This window comes from Schistocerca nitens, chromosome 1, assembly GCF_023898315.1.
Source record: "Schistocerca nitens isolate TAMUIC-IGC-003100 chromosome 1, iqSchNite1.1, whole genome shotgun sequence".
NCBI lineage: Eukaryota > Metazoa > Arthropoda > Insecta > Orthoptera > Acrididae > Schistocerca > Schistocerca nitens.
Window position 1 is genome coordinate 835,277,832 of NC_064614.1, and position 19,322 is coordinate 835,297,153.

Sequence of the window (19,322 nt, forward strand, 5' to 3'; positions counted from 1 at the left end):
TGGCCTCATATCACTTGCAGTCGAGATGACAGGCATCTTATCCGCATGGCTGTAACGGATCGTGCAGCCACATCTCGATCCCTGAGTCAACAGATGGGGACGTTTGCAAGACAACAACCATCTGCTTGAACAGTTCGACGAGATGGTGTACTCAATGACAAACCTGGGTGCACGAATGGCAAAACGTCATTTTTTCAGATGAATCCAGGTTCTGTTTACAGCATCATGATGGTCGCATCCGTATTTAGCGACATCACGGTGAACGCATATTGGAAGCGTGTATTCGTCATCGCCATACTGGCGTATCACCCGGCGTGATGGTATGGGGTGCCATTGGTTACACGTCTCGGTCACCTCTTGTTCACATTGATGGCACTTTGAACAGTGCAAGTTACATTTCAGATGTGTTACGACCTGTGGCTCTACCCTTCATTCGATCCCTGCGAAACCCTACATTTCAGCAGGATAATGCACGATCACATGTTGCAGGTCCTGTACGGGCCTTTCTGGATACAGAAAATGTTCGACTGCTGTCCTGGCCAGCACATTCTGCAGATCTCTCACCAACTGAAAACGTCTGCTCAATGGTGGCTGAACAACTGGCTCGTCACAATATGCCAGTCACTACTCTTGATGAACTGTGGTATCATGTTGAAGCTGAATGGGCAGCTGTACGTGTACACGCCATCCAAGCTCTGTTTGACTCAATGCCCAGGCGTATCAAGGCTGTTATTACGGCCAGAGGTAGTTGTTCTGGGTACTGATTTCTCAGGATCTACATGCCCAAATTGCGTGAAAATGTAATCACATGTCAGTTCATCATCTGCATTTCTTCTTGGTGTAGCAATTTTAATGGCCAGTAGTATAATTGTTTATATCTGACTCTTTCTCTTTTGTATGAAGTGAGTGGATTAACTGGCACTTCCATTCTTTAGCGATTTTCTCACTACACCAGATGTCCTGTAATATTTCTGAATCAGTACACAGACACCTACCCTCAACATTTCTGCAATTATTCAGTCTTCTCCTTGTGTCTTAGTGTTCCTCAAGTTGTGCATTATTTGTCTCATTTATTTGAATGTGAGAGGTGATCAGTCCAGCTAGTGGTAGTTGTCTCAAAAGTGAATTGGTAAATGGGACTTTCGCAATTTAGTAAGTTTTGAAAATAGCCTGTTGTAAGATCACACTTTTTTTTCCTAGTGTTCCATGTGCATGCGTGAAGCATAAACGTGTGGGCTTGATAATTATGGAGCTGTTCATTAAATTTATTGCAGTAGTTTCTGGTAATAATTTTTTATGAAGTCTACACCAATTTCAATCAGCATTGTGTGCTTGAATTTACATTTTTCTGTTCTGACGATTTTTTTATTTTTTATTTTTGAATTTTGAGGAATTCTTACCAATTTGTTTTCTGACTTGTGAAAGATCCACAGCAGCCATGGTGTAAGTCTATATCTACCTCTCTGTCAGAGGTACCCTTCCACCACGTAGTTTACTTTTCTTGATGGTATGCCAACATTTGGAGATGTCTTCATTGAATCGTCTCTATCTTCTCTATCTCTTCTAATAATTCAACCTGGTAAGAGTCACCGACAGGTGAACAGTATTCAAGAATCGGTCAAGTGAATGTTTTGTTAATCGGTTATTTCATGGATAAATCACATTTCTTTAAGATTCTACCAATGAATTTCAGCCTGGCATCTCCTTTTGTACTATTTGTTTCATTGGGTCATTTCAGTCCAGTTCACTCTGGATGGTTACTCCTACACATTTTACAATACTGTTGTAGTGTAATTGAACAGTAGTGTATCTCTCCACCTATTTGCACACAGTATATTACATTTATTTACATTCAGGGTCAGCTCCTTGTCTCTGCATTATCCGTTGGTCCTCTACAGGTCTTTCTGCATTTTACTAGTCTTCTGGCATTGCAACCTTCCTATAAATCTGACACTAGGCACCAGATATTTAACAGAAATTGTAAACAGCAACAGACTTGTAACACTTCCCAAAATTATCCTTGCACCTGTCAATCGTTAAGTATGAGACGTTGGTTTCTGTCTGCAAGGAAGTCCTCAATCCAGTCACAAATCTGGCTCAATACTCAGTACATTTGTATTGTCTTTGCTAAACAACAGTGAAAAATTGTACTGAATGCCTTTTGTAAGTCAAAGAACATAACATTAAACTGGACATTTATAAAAATAATTTTAGATAATCCTGTGTATTTAAAACACACACACACACACACACACACACACACACACACAAAAATCACATTCTGGTCTGAACTGCCAGAGTTGGTGGTTATGTGTGCACAAGGTGTGCTTGCTTGTGTTAATGCATGATGTGTGTTTCTGTTTGTCTTTCTTTTTGTGATGAAGGCTGTGGCCGAAAGCTAATGTGTAAGTGTCTTTTAATTGTGCCTGTCTGCAACTTAATAATGTGTCACCTTATGGTAAGTTGCTATCTACCTTTTCCTTATACTGTTGTATATAATTTACATCAATCTCTAGGAGGAATTGAGCTGTTCTATATGTCCAAAGCAATCCAACATAGTATTATGTGTTAGTTTCTACTGTTTATCCAATTCTGCATGTTATATAGTCTCCACCTGCCACCATTAAAACAAGCCAAATAAAATTTTGTCTTTTAATTTTAAAGATTTGTGTCTAAGAGAGCAACTCTTTATAATAGTTCAATAACAACTGCACATGACAGTTGCAAAATACTGTAAAGTGGAAACTGTAGTTATGGTTCATCCAGTACATATTTAAGAATTTAATTTTTTTATTTTAATAGTAACATAAGCCACAGGGGAAAAATATATGGCATTCATATCATTACGAAACAATATGATCATGGAATAACACAAGTTTAGAGTTACAAGGAGAGAAATTCAGATAACATTATGACTTACGTCGCAACTTTTTCACATCAGGCAAAATTTTTGTGCGCAACTCTAAAGGGTTAATTTCTGTCTCAAGAGCTCCTTCAAGCTTGTAAACAGAATCTTGAGCAAGTTTTAACTGTTTTTCAGCATCTATACGAGCAGACATTTCTAACAACAAATCTGACTCTGGAAGATCCTTTTGTGTTAGCAGATCCTGGAAAGAAAGGAAAGAAACAGAGAATTGTTTAATATAAAGAGCAAAGCAATCCAATGCGGATAATATTTTACATCTTTTCAATGACAATATTATGAAATGGGAAGATTGCTACACACCATATAGGAGAGACGTTGAACTGCAGACAGGCCTCCTTCTAACATAGAAAACACACACAGATCCAGACATGCACAACTCAACACACACATGACCACTGGCCAGACTCTCTATATAGTGAATAGCGATCTATACTTTTCATAACATTGTTGTTATTAAATCTTTTCATATAGGTATGCAATCCCACATAAAATACAAGAACAAACATGTGTGGATCACAAACTGTCTGCAACAGACATTTAATACATTCTTTGTACTATTTTTATATATTGACTAATATAAATAGTACGGAATGATATACCACAATATGTTAATGGTGGCTCAATATTTGGGGCTTCAAAGATTGTTTCATTATCAAAGTGGTAATAAAATCAGAACTCAGTAAATTAATTATTTAGACACTGCGGACTCAAGTTTGTAGTTGTAAAACTTTAATTTTAGTATAACAATCCATCCTGGATTTTCCATTGTTTGAATTCAGTATATTTGCAATTACAATGGTGTGCTTCTGTCACCAGGGCAAATATAATTTTTGTTTCCAATGAGTTCAAAATTGGTGATGAGGCATTGATTTCTAGATTGAAAGTTGTACGTGCTGACTGCCATACAATACGTTGTAAGCCTGTGGGACCTGTTAAGGTTGAGGCGGATGATGATGAGGCCCTCAACACGAGCACAGAGTCAAGTCTTTCGCTTTCATCGGAAAGTGATGAAGAAGAGGGTAATGAGGTGGTGGCATCCCCACTATCATCATGCAGTGGCTGGCAAAAGGCTCCGGCGACAGCGCCATCATCTTCTGACAGTATTTCCTCAGAAGATTAAGCCAATGGCTAAGTTTGTAAAGCGATTTAGATATAATTGTCTTCTTTCTTTCTGCTATGGTGCTACGCATAACTACTCTCAATTTAAGCAAAATCCTGATATATATCCTACTGGTATAAAGGACAGTAATTTTTCATTCATGTTATCAGCAAATTTAATTAAGGTCAGATCATGCATGCCTGACACATGGGACATTCCATGGTCAAGGTTACCAAGGCACAGTGTTACTCACATACAATTATGTTAAGAAAGTATGATAAGTTTCTTGACATGGAGAAAACTGTTATTAAAAAAGTCAACTGCAATAGGCATACACAAGTGAAGACATAGGTCACTGCCAATTGTCACAGACTGCAACAGTGAACAGATGGGCCTTGCTTGGTGCAGTAAACCACTCATCAATCCAATGCTGGACTACAACTGGCGAACAGCCATACCATCAAGGACCGGGTCCTTGCTACTAAGATAGACACCACCACCTCTGTTAATTCATGTCAAAATGCACAGGTGAGGCTCAGGTGTTCCATGCCCTGACACATCACCATGTCATGATGAAAGAGGGTATAATTGTTAAATTAATACATCAGTCATAGTCTCATTCTCAGTCAGCATGGTCAACAACTATTTAACACTCAAACACATCACATGTAGCTTCTTGATACGTATCTCAATGCTTCTGCATGGTTACAACCAAGAAAAGCTACTAGCATGGTGAAACACTGCAAATTACACAAAACTGTACCTGAAAGAACACACTCATTTTGGATCATTCGTAAAAGGATAGCAAATGTTATATATAAAATATATTGGCTTCTAATACCAGAGTAGGAAAATAAAGAGAGTCTATGACCAACATGTTGAGGTCATCAAAACAAGACTTCAAGCCAATGAACTAGAAGAAGGCAGTGAGGTTAACATGATCAGTAATTTACTCTGACAAACAGTGTACACTGACAACAACATTAGTTCCAAGAGTGAAAGCCCTAGCAAGATTTAAAATATCATTAGCTAATTAAAAACTATTCTTTTTTCTGCCTATTACAAGAGTTTCTAGCATAGTATTAAACTGTTATGATGACGTGAGTGGACCACACTTGAACAATGTTCAGAAACATTCAACGACTCAAGATACATTTTGTGACAGAAATAAATATGCTGTAATAACAACTATCTACAAAAAAACAAGATTAACAACTTGTCTTTAATTTTAAGTCCAGTTTAATCTTTCTGATCTTTCAAAAATTTTGAGAAAATGACATACTATAAAAACTCACTTTTATGTGCACAACTTGCTTGCTGCCTCACAGTTTGGCTTCTGTAAAGTCATATATGTTGTCATGAATGAAACCTTGACAGAATAAAATTTGCAAAATTATCCTGTTGGTATATTTTGCAATATTATGTGGACTATAAAATTCTACTTGATAAAAAAATGTTCAGAATTTATAAAAAGCTTACCTGAAATGCAACACGCATTACGAAAATACGCTAAAAACGAAGTTTGAGAACAATATCTTGAAATTGCTCACAAGTGCAAGGCAGTAAATGTTATCATAAAGGGAGAGCATATTTGATGAAAAATAATTACTGATGTCAGCTGCATGAGGTCACTGAAATCTTAAATTTGATGTTGTAAAGTGAAAATTAGTGCCAGACTAGGGATCGAACCAGGATTTCCTACTTTACATAAGTGCTCATCTTAACTGCTCTGACTATCCAAATAAATTTTCCATCTGACCCAAATTCCCAACTTATCACACACTCCTTCCATAGTGCTCCCCTGTCCACCATCATCACTGCTCATAGCAGTTAGCGTGATTCCCGCAAGAAGTCAGACCTAGGATGCAGCCACACTGAAGGTGTGTCATGAAATGCTGTCAAGGCATATAGATATTATTATTATATGTGTCATTCTACAGTGGTTTATATATGTGATGAAAAAGAATTAGCCACATCAGCCGCATGATGGCACTGAAATACAATCTCTGACATATGTGACAAGGACATTACACTCTAAGACAAAAAAGACACATCATGAAGGAATTATCTGAATGTAATGGAAATCGGTAGACATGATGTACATGTAGGGACAAACAAATGATTACAATTTAAGATAAAATTGGATGATTTATTCAAGAGAAACAGCTTCAGGGAGTGAACAAGTCAATAACTATGGTCCACCTCTAGCCCTTGTGCAAGCAGTTATTCGGCTCAGCATTGATTGATAGATTTGTTGGATGTTCTCCTGATGGATGTCCTGCCAAATTCTGTCCAATTGGTGCAGTAGATCATCAAAATCCCGAACTGGTTGGCAGGTCCTGCTCATAATGCTCCACACATTCAAGGCAGGGTTTAGCAAGAACGAAAGCAAGCGGTAATAATTTGTACTGTGTGTGGGCAGGCATTATCCTGCTGAAACATAAGGATAGGATGGCTTGCCATGAAAGGCAACAAGATGGGGTGTAGAATATCATCAGTGTATCACTTGTCATCATACCTCAATCTGAAATGAGACTAATCACTGAAGACAATTCTACTCTAGTCAATGAGATTCCAGGCTGAAGACGTGTCTTGAGACATTCTGGAAAGCAGTGGGATACTGTTGCCCGCCATATGGCCCAACAACCAGGTTCGGGCTGGCATTTCTTTTCATAGCAGGACCCCTTTCGTTGTCATTTGCAGTACCCTTATAGCACAATGGTACCTTGGCCAGCAAGGTCACCAGATCTCTCCCTAACTGAAAACATTTGGAGTATTATGGGCAAGGTCCTACAACCAGCTCACAATTTTGACAATCTGACACACATATAGGACAAAATTCAGCACAATATCTCTTAGGAAGACATCTAACATCTCTATCAACCAATGCTAAGACAAATAACTCCTTTCATAAGGGTCAAAGGTGGACCAATGTGTTAATAATTTGCTCAGTTTGTGACACTCTTTCTCTTCAATAAATCATCCTATTTTTCTGAAATTGTAATCATTTGTTTGTCTTACATGTAAATGACATCTACCGATTTCTGTCCCATTTGGGTAATTCCTTTGTGGTGCATTCTTTTGCTTTCTTGTAGTGTGATTCAATGGCTACATGTGGAAATCTGTGTCAGACTGGGACTCGAACCTGGATTTCCCATTTTACGTGAACACCCCCCCCCCCCTTTCCATCATATATAGAAATGGTCAAGGAATCATAAATATGTGGTGTCTGTTATTTAAGATATGTCTGTAAGAACAGACACCATACACAATAACGAGAGTGTTGTTGGCCCCAGAATAATATTATGGATGGATATTAAAAAACTGTGTAAGTTCTTCTATGGCAAAACTAGAGGCAGAGTATAAATGGTCTACAGGCAGATGGAATATCAGCAAGAGAGAAACGTAACAACAAACCTGGAAACTATTCCAACACCTTCAATGGGCTCAGTACTCAAGCAAGCAATGTGACAAAATGAGATCTTGGCAACAAACGGATATCGACGTAATGGTGACTATACAAAATGTCACAAGAAAGCTCTGATCGAATGCAAGATTAACTACTCAGTTACTGACACAGCAGGAAAGAGCATTTGAAAGACGAAGTTGCAACATCCTGAAGTGATTGAGTGCGCTGATGAACTCAGGAAAGTAGGGCATGTTCAGTCACATCCCTATAGAAAGATAATGTCACTGGTGTAGCCCAAAAAATACATATATCTTGACTAACGCAGCTTAGTTCTCTGTTGTAGTTCAGTGTTGCAGCTAACTAGTACTAATTCAGCACTGGTGACTCTCCATACACAGTTTACTGAGATGACTATGATCTACGATACTAATGCACACTATATCTGCTACCATAAGCCACTGCTGCCTTATTCAGGCCTCCGCTGATGGGAAGACTTTGGTGCCTTCCAACACGAGGATCCTTCAGGCCTCACTGATGATCCTTGGCAAGCTGGTCAAGCACTACTGCTCCAGACGAGTGCAATAATTGTTGCCTGTGAACTTGCAGCTATGAGCAGACTCCAGCATCGCAGTCCAGTCTCTCACAGAGAGATCTTGATGTAGGACTCCATCACTACTGGTACCTCATGCACAACCACACCACCTACGTCAATGAGAATGGCCTGGTAAAGTGCTGGCCACTGAGGTGGCATGGGCAACAGCCTCCTTGTTACAGCTAGCTGGCCATGACCTCACAAAGCACTCAAGTGAGCACCTGCCTCACTACAGCAACTGAGAAACACTGCTGTCAATGCCTACCAGCATGACCAGCACCCTTCTGCCAATTGCATTGCTGGCAGTCACGAAGGAAGACAACTGTGTACCTATGATCAATAAATGTTTATTTTGATAATACTAAATGTTTATTTTGATAATAATGTCTTACTGTCATCTTCAGGTGTTCCACAGATCTCACCACCACATTCAGCATGATCCTATCCTGACAACTGTAGAGGCCACAGTCCCAGTGCTCTTATATCTGGTGTTATCGAGTGGCCACCAGCAGTAGAGAGACTATGTATGGTATGGCACCTGTATGTCTACAGCATCATTTGCCAATGTTGTCTCTCTAGCTCCTCTTCGAGATCACTTGCTACAGTTCTGCAATCTGTTGCTATGCAGTGCGATGAATGAATGTCTTTTGTTGACCTTGTGACTGGCTTTTATTGACCTCTTCTTGTATTTCTTTATTTACTCATATAGTAATTTGTCTCGAGATGAATTGTTGTGTATTCAGGCTGTGTTGAATATATGTAGGAAGTTCAGAAGGCTTGATCATGAGGCACAGCAGTGTACAGAATGCCACTGGGTAATGATTCAGTGCAAGGAGTAATGTAGTTTGTCTCTTGTCTGTGCATTGGAGGTACAGTTTCTCCATTGTTTATTGTGTAACACCACATGGAAGTTACACAAATGTGCAGCAACTTTGCATGAAATAGTTGAAGCCATGAAAGGGAGCCACACTGCTGAGAACTACAGCCAAACAGAGGAAGCTGCATGATGTATTGTAGTGTTTCAGGATATTTGTAAACACCACAACAGAGAACTGGAAAGCCATTGACAAGAGATGCTTGCGAGTAGATTGAATAAGGATAAATGTAATGGGAAAGAGATACTGTGTGTTTTCCTTTCTTGCATGCAGTTAATGTGGAAATTTTTGATGGACACAGATTCTCATGTGTCAGTTGTAGTCTGGAACTCATGGGCATAAAAAGTCTGAGGTCTCCATGATATAGGTTACATAGGGTGTAGAGTCATTGGAAAGCAATGAGGAATTGGATAAGTCACACTGCTTTATATGCAGAAGTGTAGTACATTTCAGTGAAAGGGACAGAGTTTTATGGTTCCGGACAAAGTCTGCCAAATGGATGGATGATTACTAATTAAGACCTCCTACAGGAAGATGATGCACATAGCTCAAGTGAAGACCTTTGCCACAAGCAAACCCTCAATGCATCTGCATCACATATAAAAAGGAAACAATAGGAAAGTGATGGAAGACTTGTTACTGCAGTTCATGTACACATTTAATCCAAATGGTCCATTACTAGTGGCACTAGTCACGCAGCACAAGATACCAAGGGAAACAATGCATCCATACTGAACATAGCAGAAAATCTGGAAACTTGAGTCAGTGTGAATATTTCTTGACAATGGTTTTGAAAAGTGGATAACATCAACTAGAAGTAACAAGAAGGAACAGGCAAAGACTGCTTTTACTGTCTGCTTAGACCATTTCTAGTACTATCAAATACTGTTTGGAAGCATGAATGCACCAGCTAGTTTTCAAAGATTGTTGCATGAAACAATGCGTGGTTTATCTAGACAAATCACAGTGTTTTTGAAGGACATGGAGGAACAATTTTGTTGACCAGAGGAGGAGTTTGAAATACTGTGAACAGCACAGCTAACACTGGGTACTGATAAATGTCACTTTGCGGCAACAGAAGTACACTTTCTTGGGTGTATGATCGATCAGTCATGAAGGTGTAAAAACTGACCCCTGGTTAGTATCGGCAGTGAGGAAGTTCTTGCCACCACAGACAGCTAAACAACTGGAATCATTTTAGGCCTTTGTAACTGTGATACAAAAATCATCAAAAATTTTGCTGAGATTGCTGAGCCTTTGAACCAGTTATTTAAGAAAGGAGCTAAGTTTAAATGGTCTACCAAATGTAAACCAGTATTTAATATCTTGAAACAGACACTGGCATTAGCTCCATTTTTTTAGGTACTTTCCAACTTTGAAAAGGAATTCATTTTGTCCTGTGATGCGAGCAATGTGGTGGTGCAATGGATTGCAAGAAGAGTATTGATAACAAGAAACATCCAGTAACATATACTTCCAGACAACTGAACGAAGCAGAACATAATTATTCTACTACAGATAGAGAAATGTTAAGAGTTTTCTACAGCATTTCTTACTTCTGTTGTTATTTGTATGGCCAAAAGTTTAAAGTTGCAGAGATCGTGCCATGTCAAAGTGGTTGATAGGATTTAGGATTAAAAGATCCTTTCAAGTAAGTTAACAAGGTGGGCACTAAGGTTAAGTGAATTTGGTTACAGGGTGGTGCACAAAACAGGGAGAGAGCCTATTAACATCGATAGTTTAAGCAGGAAAATTGTAGTTTTGCAAGCACTGGACAAGAACACTGCTGGGTGGCAAAGAGCAACACATATAGCTGACATTAGTGTTAGGTACTCAGATCACAGCTACAGTTCAGAACACATGATGGCTTATTGTGCACAACAACAAGGTGTGGAGCATACATGGTGTGGTACCCATAGCATTCTGGGATGAAGTTTAGAAACAAAGTACTTGTGGTCCCAGGGCAACTGACGGTGGGTGGTTGAAAAAGTTTGGAGGACTAGGAAGCTGGATGTTGGGCAATATGTTAGAAACTGTGTTACCTCATGCACAATGGGCTGATCTTTAAGTCACTGACCAATTCCATTACAAAGACTACCAGAAAGGTCAAAACTATTCGAAATGATAGGATTGTGTATTTTACGACCATTCAACACAGGCCACACCAACTCAGATGCTTCGTGAGCGCCTGCCGGCACCGGTAAAAGCACCTGTGCTCTGCTGTAGCGCTGGTGGGGTTTGGGAAGGTGAGGGAGCCAGACAAAGCACTTGTTGTGGCAGAGATAGGAGAGGAATGTGTTGCAGCAGCACTTAGTGAGACATGAGCCATGTTAATGCCAGTTTTGCGTACAGACAGAAAAATATAATTTTATTGCGTTTCTTATTCTGCACTAATTTAAAACATTCTTTCTTCATCTTTGGCATCACTTTGAAGCCACTTACTTTCTGATATTTGGAACAATTTTTTGGCAGTTGCAATTCGAAGTATAGCTTCCAACGAAGCATTAAACTTGACCTTTTTTTTTGTTTTGTTAATATTCATAACTGAAAACATTGTTCACAAATGAACATTTTTCCAGACATAGCAACACATTTCAGGACAAGGGCATGAATCCTCAGGAATTCTTGTTGACCAACACTGTGGTCTGTCAAAATTGAATCACACTGTAGTTTTATCAGCTCAACATGAAGACTTGATGGGTATCCTCTGCATGCACCAAAAACGGCATCATCAAAACTTTTGAGTGCCGGTTTTACTTGTCTTATTTCTTCAAACCTATCTCCAAATTCTTTACCCAATGACAAATGCTTGTGTGCACTCAATGATGAGTTCATAAAAACCTAAATTCAAGGATTTTAGGGAGGGAAAATTGGCCAAATGTCATCTTTGAAGCTGACTTTTTAAAAGCAAAAGCTGCAATTTGAACTTTCAATATGGTCACACATAGTACCAACTAATTAATGTTTACCTTGAAATGAGATATTTAAATCATGTAAATACCCGTGACATCGTTCATGAAAGTGAAGTCAGTGATCCATTGCTCATCGTCCAACTCTGACTGTGGAGAACCTTTCATATCAGTGAACAGAGCTATTCCTTATCTCAAACTGAAAAATACTGAGCATACTTTTGAGCAACTTAACCATTGTAAGGCACAATAAAAATGAATGTCTTTGTGAACTGATTCAAGATCCTCCAAAAATCATTTAAATTTCCGACGATTCAAGCCTTGCTTTCTATAAAAATTCACAATTTCTGCAACTTTATCCATGATTGGCCCAAAGTTGTGGAAAACCTTTGCACATAGCTGTTCTTGATGTAAAAGGCAGTGGATTGTCAAAATTAAGGGCAGCCCGGCATTGGCACTTTTTTTTTATAAGCCCTACAAAACCCACCCCTTCTGACAATATTGCTGGGGCTCTGTAAGTTACAGTGCTGTACAGGCGCTCGAGTAACAACTGCATATTGTTCAAAACCACCTCTACAGCCAGGAAAATACCTTCCCCAGTTCTGGTACTTTTCAAAGAAATAACATCTAACAGTTCCTCGGTAACAGTGAAATCTTTTTTTGACACCCCTTACGAAAATTTTAAGTTGAGCGATGCTACGACTGTCAGTGCTCTCATCAAGGGCAACTGAGTACTCTACAAAGTTAGACATTTATTGTGCAACTGCTCCTTTAATCGCACATCAATTTCTTGCACTCTTTGAGAAATTGTATGTTCAGACACTTGTTTGCAAATTGGCCATCCATAAAAGGTCTTCCACTTTTTGGAATTTTCAGTGCAACAATGTAGCTTGCCTGAGCTGCACTTTCTGATGAGCAATTCATCTCAGATGTCTGCGCGACAACAACAGCAATAATTAGCTTTAAAATGTTACCACACAAAACAGTCTCATACTTTAGTTTAACAACAATATATAAAGAGAAACAGCGCAAGTTTCTATATGAGTACAATTACAAAAAAGTATATTTTTGTTTTTCTTTCAAAATGAACATTATAAACTAGGCTTACCTCTTCAGAGTGTGGCAATTCTGATTTTAATTTAGTAATCAGTTCACTTCTGTCTGGTCCAACAATCCCTTCATGTGTTGAGGAATGTTTATTTTCATAGTGATGGCGCACTGTCGATACTTAAGTATTTACAGTAGAACGGCATATTAAGAACAGTGCTTTCCCATCAGACTTCATAAACAAATATGGACCTTCCCACTGAGCATTAAAAATGGCATACCTAAATGTGAACCTTTTCTGTTCGTGCTGAAAGCTTGCAAGACAGATTAACATTGTCCCATTTAATAAGATTTCGAACGGATACTTCAGTGCACCAAAGACGATGCAGGAGCAAGTGCTGTCACTGTCACACAAATGCAGCTACAACCACTACACGAGAGGAAAGTGGGGAGGGAGGTGGAAAGCACCAGCACCACTCGGCACAGCACTGGGGCATGCAAGCACTAAAACCCTCGAGCTGACATGGCCTGATTTCGCGGGACACCAGCGAGTAGTTGGTACATATTGAGCATAATAGGCCACTCCTCATGGTTCATAGTGATGACTTCAATTTCTGACAAGCAAGCAAGTATGGAAGCACAAACAATGGTGAATAACTGGTTGTCACGTTTAACATTACAAATACTTTAACTACACATCACGGCATTAATTTTGTGCACAGTTTTAGAAGACAGTTCTGTCAATTGTTTCACATTCATATGCTTAGAACAATCCCTTTCCACCCTCAAGCCAATGGGAGCATGGAGAAACAGTTCATCACGCTATTTCTGAGATGTTAAGCTATTATGTGAATAGTAATCACAACAGTACATCACTTCCGCATACAATTCCAAAGTGCACACAGCTACCAGCCTTCTACCGTATGAGGTAATACATGGTAGGAAAACACCTTTGCCTTTCAAAGTGATAAAACTGAAGCTTGGAACCAATTGTGGATCTGTAAAAATGGCTGCAAAAAGGAAGCAGTCGTTTCACAAAAAGTGAAATGCATCAGCACAAAAGCTTTAGAGCACCAGAAAAAGATGGGACAACCTGTGGGGAAGTTGCCTCATTACATGGTAGGTCAATTGATTTTGATAATGAACCTCAGGGTAAGATGAGGAAAATCTTAAGCCAATACCATGAACTGTAACCAAGTGGTGGAAAAGACATTGCCTGTCAATGTTAATGTACAAATGCCTACAAAAACTTCTGCAGTTCACTTTGGGCATGTTATGTCATTTACGGGAGCTGTGGATGCATTATCACTTTACCACATCCTTTACGGTATGGGATACTAGGTCTAAAAGGTAAAAAAGGGACCAGCCAGTAATGAGCAAAGTGCATAAGGATGCCTTATGCACTTAGACCATGTTTGTAACTAGGGTTTTGGCCAAATTTTTAGATTACTTTATATGGTTATGTTGCGCACCAATTTTTCTTTTGTCTTATTTATCAAAAAGTATTACAAGTTTATTTTTATCCTATATATCACGTGTTTTAGTGGCTCGGTCTGTTTTCTCTCTCATTTTTTGTTGATAAATTGTGTCAGAGGATGCAATGAAAGTTACGTTTATTGTATGTTGCAGTTGTGTTGTTCATTCCACGTAGCATCATCTTTCGGAAAAAGGAGAGAAAGTGATGAAAATTCCTTCCTCTCAGGTGGCTTACCAACATGGGCTTCCAGGAGAAATATTGTGATTCTGATGATTGTACACCTCACCAGAGCCAGAACAGCAATAGCCTTGCAGACCCTGTCTCTCAAATCTGGAGACGACCTTCAATGCAAGGAAAATGAGGATTGAGCTGTGTAGATTGCAGGATGCATTTTTGGAACTGCATCAGGATGTGCAGAAAGAAGGAGTCTTGACAGAAGTGTAGAAAGGAGTCTTGACAGCTTGACAGAAGTGCAAGGGTAATACCAAGAGTTACAGCTTTCATATGAAAAACTAAGAGAACAGATTAAGCAAGTGGTGAGCTTAGTACTACGAATCCTGGTACGTAAGTAGAGGGGTGGTTAAATGCAGGTGGGAAACTGCTGAAAACAGCATTTGGTATGGCCAACAATAAGGGCATCCGGAACTTGAACAACACAGTAGGATCAATACAAGCAGTAGTGGATGCTACTAGCACCATGGCAGAATGGTGTACCACTCAAGTATCAAACTTACAGCAACATAAGCTGAACGACACCCAAGATATTATGGGAATTAACTACCAAGTCAGCACACACTATGCAAGGCATAAATAGTGATTTAGAAACGACACAGAATTGACTGAAATACACTTGATGGGAGAATGGCTGTAGCTAGATAACTGGGAACATTGACAGACAGTTTGAATGATGCAAGAATGAGAGTGACTATATTACAAGCAGCAGCATATCTTGCTGGGCACAGGCAATTTAGTTCTAAGTTGTTGTCTCCACAGCAGTTCTTACACATACTACGCAGAGTACAGAAGTAGTTCACAGCAGAGTTACAGGTAGTGGAACCGAGGGAAGCTTGGCACTATTTTACTATATGTCAACCATTGAAATGAGTACTGACGGAGCTAAGTTACATCTGTTAATTCAATTTCTGGTAACAGGTTTTAACACCCAACATCAATGTTTTACAATACACCCCTATCCAGTGAAGTACAAAACTGCAGCAAAGTACTGGTAATTTCAGAACAAAGGAAAGCCTACACAGTGTTTGAGAAAAATAATGAGACTGACAACACTATGTTGTTCTACTGTTCTACTTGTGTAGACTACTGTGTTCATCCCTTCCAGATGCTCAGTCCAAGTTTCAGCTCCTATAGCCGCCACATGAGTTCTGAGAGCACCATCAGTGAAGTTGTGTTTTTGTTATGTGTTACGAAAATGGAAAAATGGAATTTAAAGCAACATTATGCAATCAAGTTTTGTGTTGAAGTTGAGGAATCAGTGAGTCCTTTGGAAAGTTGAAATAGGCCTATAGGGAATATTCCATATCAAGAGAACAAGTTTTTCATGGGTACAACTCCTTTTTGGAAGACTTAGAACACAGTGAACATGAACCTCCCCTCAGGGAAACCCTCAACTTCGAAAATTGATCAGATCAGACAGACGTTTAACAGGAAGAACGGTGGATGATGCAAAGATGTCCTAGAAAGGATCAGGAAATGCATGAGTTGAGTGAGGCCGGACATCTAAGGCAAAAATGCTGCATCATGTTAACACCCCATGGCACACAGCCACTCCTATCACAAAATTTCTGATCTCAACAGACATTCCTGTTACTCCACAGCTACCCTATTCACCTGATCTAAACCCTTGTGACTTTTTTCTTTTTCCAAAACTGGGGACATTTGAGAACATTTGAAAGAATCTGACCAACATGTTAAAGGCTCTACCAGTTGAAGTCTTTCATTGCTGCTACCAAGACTAGGAACAATGACTCTGCCAGTGTATAACTGCCGAAAGGAACTACTTTGAAGGGGACAATTTTGTTATTTGAAAATAAATAAAAACTTTAGGAGATAAAAAAAATCTGTCTCCTTACTTTTCTCACATACCTCATGCATTTTGACACCATTTGAAGACTTATGGAGATGTCACAGGGAAAGTATTATAATCTTCCCAAGTAGAACAGTACAGACTGGTACATAATCATGCAAGGGGCAGTTGTTCTTGGGAAAAGCTGAAGTAACTCAATGCCAGAGAGTGGACACACACAGAATGACCTGAATGGAATTGTGGGGCAACAGAATACTATAAATCATTTGGCTTGTGACATAGTGGGCTTGATGTTCCATCTTCCAGCTACTGTCACTGGTATGACTATGCTCAAGTGTCTTCAATGGTGAGCGTTCATCAGAGACAAGGGTACTGTCAGGAGTGTCCCAGGAAAGTGTGATAGGATTGTTATTACTTATTATATACATGAATGATCTGGTAGACAGGGTGGGCAGCAATCTGTAATTTTTTGCTGATAATGCTGTGGTGTATGGGAAGATGCTAAGTTGAGTGACCATAGGAGGATACAAGATCACACAGACAAAAATTCTAGTGGGTGTGATGATGGTAGCTAGCTCTAAATGTAGAAAAATAGAAGTTAAGGCGGAGTAGCAGGAAAAACAAACCCATATTGTTTGAATACAGCATTAGTAATGTCCTGCTTGACACAGTCATGCCATTTAAATATCTGGGTGTTAACACTGCAAAGCGATACAAAATGGAACAAGCATGTGAGGATTGTGGTGGGGAAGGTGAATGGTCAACTTCAGTTTATTGGGAGAATTTTGGGAAAGTGTGATTCATTCATAAAGAAGATTGCATACAGGAACTAGTGCTACCTATTCTTGAGTATTTCTGGAGTATTTAGGTTCCATACCAGGTTGGATTAAAGAAAGACACGATTCAGAGATGGGCTGCTAGATTTGTTAGTGGTGGATTAAAACAACTCACAAGTGTTATGGAGATGCTTCGGGAACTAAAATGAGAATCCCTTGAGGAAAGGTGACATACTTTTCAAGGAATACTACTGGGAAAATTTAAAGAACCAGTAATTGAAGCTGATTGCAGAACAATTCTACTGCCACTACAACATACATATTGCATAAGGACCACGAAGATAAGATATGAGAAATCACAGCTCATACAGAAGCATAAAGACTGTCATTTTTCCTCACTCAATTTGCAAGTGGAATGGGAAAGGAAAAGACTAATAGTGGTACAGGGTATCCTCCACCACACATCATATGGCGGTTTGTGCAACATGTTTTCTAGATGTAAATATAGATATTGAGGCACTGCCAACCAAAAAACCTAACCTTCCTGAATAATACACCGAACCTGGCATCCTATGCTCACTACATGAACTTGTAGCAACACAGAAAAGACGAATGACAGCAGAGAAAATGCTCCATCACATGCAGGAATATTGTCATAAACAACACTATAACCATAAGTGTTACACCTTCCAGTGTTGTAGTGGTTCTGATTGTAATTTGTGTAATCTAATTTTGTTCTACATGAAGATGTACACACAATTCACAGTTACCTGTACAACAGATACCTATTGTTTGGTTCGATAACAGAGCTACGGCTTATTAAGCAATTATGTGTAAACTAGTAGAGAATCTTATAATTTATGAAAGACTGTGTTAGTGATAACTTAATTAAAGGTTAAGATGATAAGTGCAATGGACTGAACATAGAATGTAATGTTACAGAATTGAGAGTCAACACAAGAGCTGTGTGGTCCATCTCTGTAGGCACAGAGTGATATATAAAATGTACAGTGTATAATTATTTTTCTCAAATATATATGACAAGATTGTTTCAGAGACACCCCAAGCAGAAAAATATGATATGAATTTTGTAAAGGAAGGAGGGATTGTTGCACCCAGAATAATATTTCACGTGGATACAATAAATTGTTAAAGTTCTTCCCCAGCAATGCCAGAGACAAGGCAGAACAGATCAGTGGTCAAACAGAATGACAGTGAGAGAGAAATGTTGATGGAGTAATAGCAAACACAGAAGCTACTGCAACACTCTGTATGGGCTGAGTGCCTACACAAGTAGTATAACAAAATGACATAATGACAACAGAGGGATATCATCGTAACAGTGAGTTGTCACAAGAAAGCTCAGCTCAAATGCAAAAGTAATTATTCAGTTACTGACACAGCACAAAGGAGAGTCTGAAAGGTGAAATTGTGACATCCTGAAGTGACCAAGAGAGCTGACAAGCTCACAAAACTAGAGCACATTTGGTCATCCCATAGAAGGATAACATCATTGGCATAGCCGGACAAGTACATATATCCTAACTTTCACAGCTTAGTTATCAGGTGCAGTTCAGTGCTGCAGGTAACTAGTACCAAGACCAAATCTGTGACACTCCATCCTAGGTCGACTGAGATGACTACGGTCTATGATGTCGCTGCCAACTACAGCTGACGAATTCTGCTGCCACTGCCTCATCCCCCCATCCTCATCTCTTCTAAGTGGAAGACTACAGCTGACTTCAACACTGCAGGCCATCTCACGCTGACACACAGCGACATAACTCTCCACGACTAAGGCCACCTTGTGCGGAGCTGTTGGTCACCTTGCCAGGACACTGTCTATGACGTAAACAAGAGCACCCTGGTAACCCACAGCCCACGCTGCTGGCCACTGAGCCAAAGTGGCCGATGCTGTCCTTGTGGCAACCAGCTAGCCATGACAGCGACAGCAAGACATACTGGTGTCAGCTCATATAGGTGTGGTCAGTGCCTTCTGCCTGCTGCACATGTTGGCAGCTTTGAAAGAAAGACAACTGTGTGTCTCTGGTCAATAAATGAGTATACTGATGATAATGTCACATTAGTGCCTTTGGCCATTCGAAAGATCCTCATTTCTATATGATCCTCATTTCTATATGATGCTATCCTGACAACTGTAGAGGCTG

The 19,322-nt window shown here is 39.5% G+C and overlaps 1 protein-coding gene across 1 annotated transcript in view; it reads right to left on the minus strand.

The window, feature by feature from the left end:
- LOC126263064 (pleckstrin homology domain-containing family D member 1-like) overlaps positions 1-19,322 on the minus strand; it is a 213,765-nt gene that overhangs the window by 32,092 nt on the left and 162,351 nt on the right. Inside the window, exon 9 of the mRNA XM_049960047.1 lies at positions 2,921-3,107. Coding sequence (XP_049816004.1) covers positions 2,921-3,107 — 187 coding nt within the window. The remainder of the gene's footprint in view (positions 1-2,920; positions 3,108-19,322) is intronic.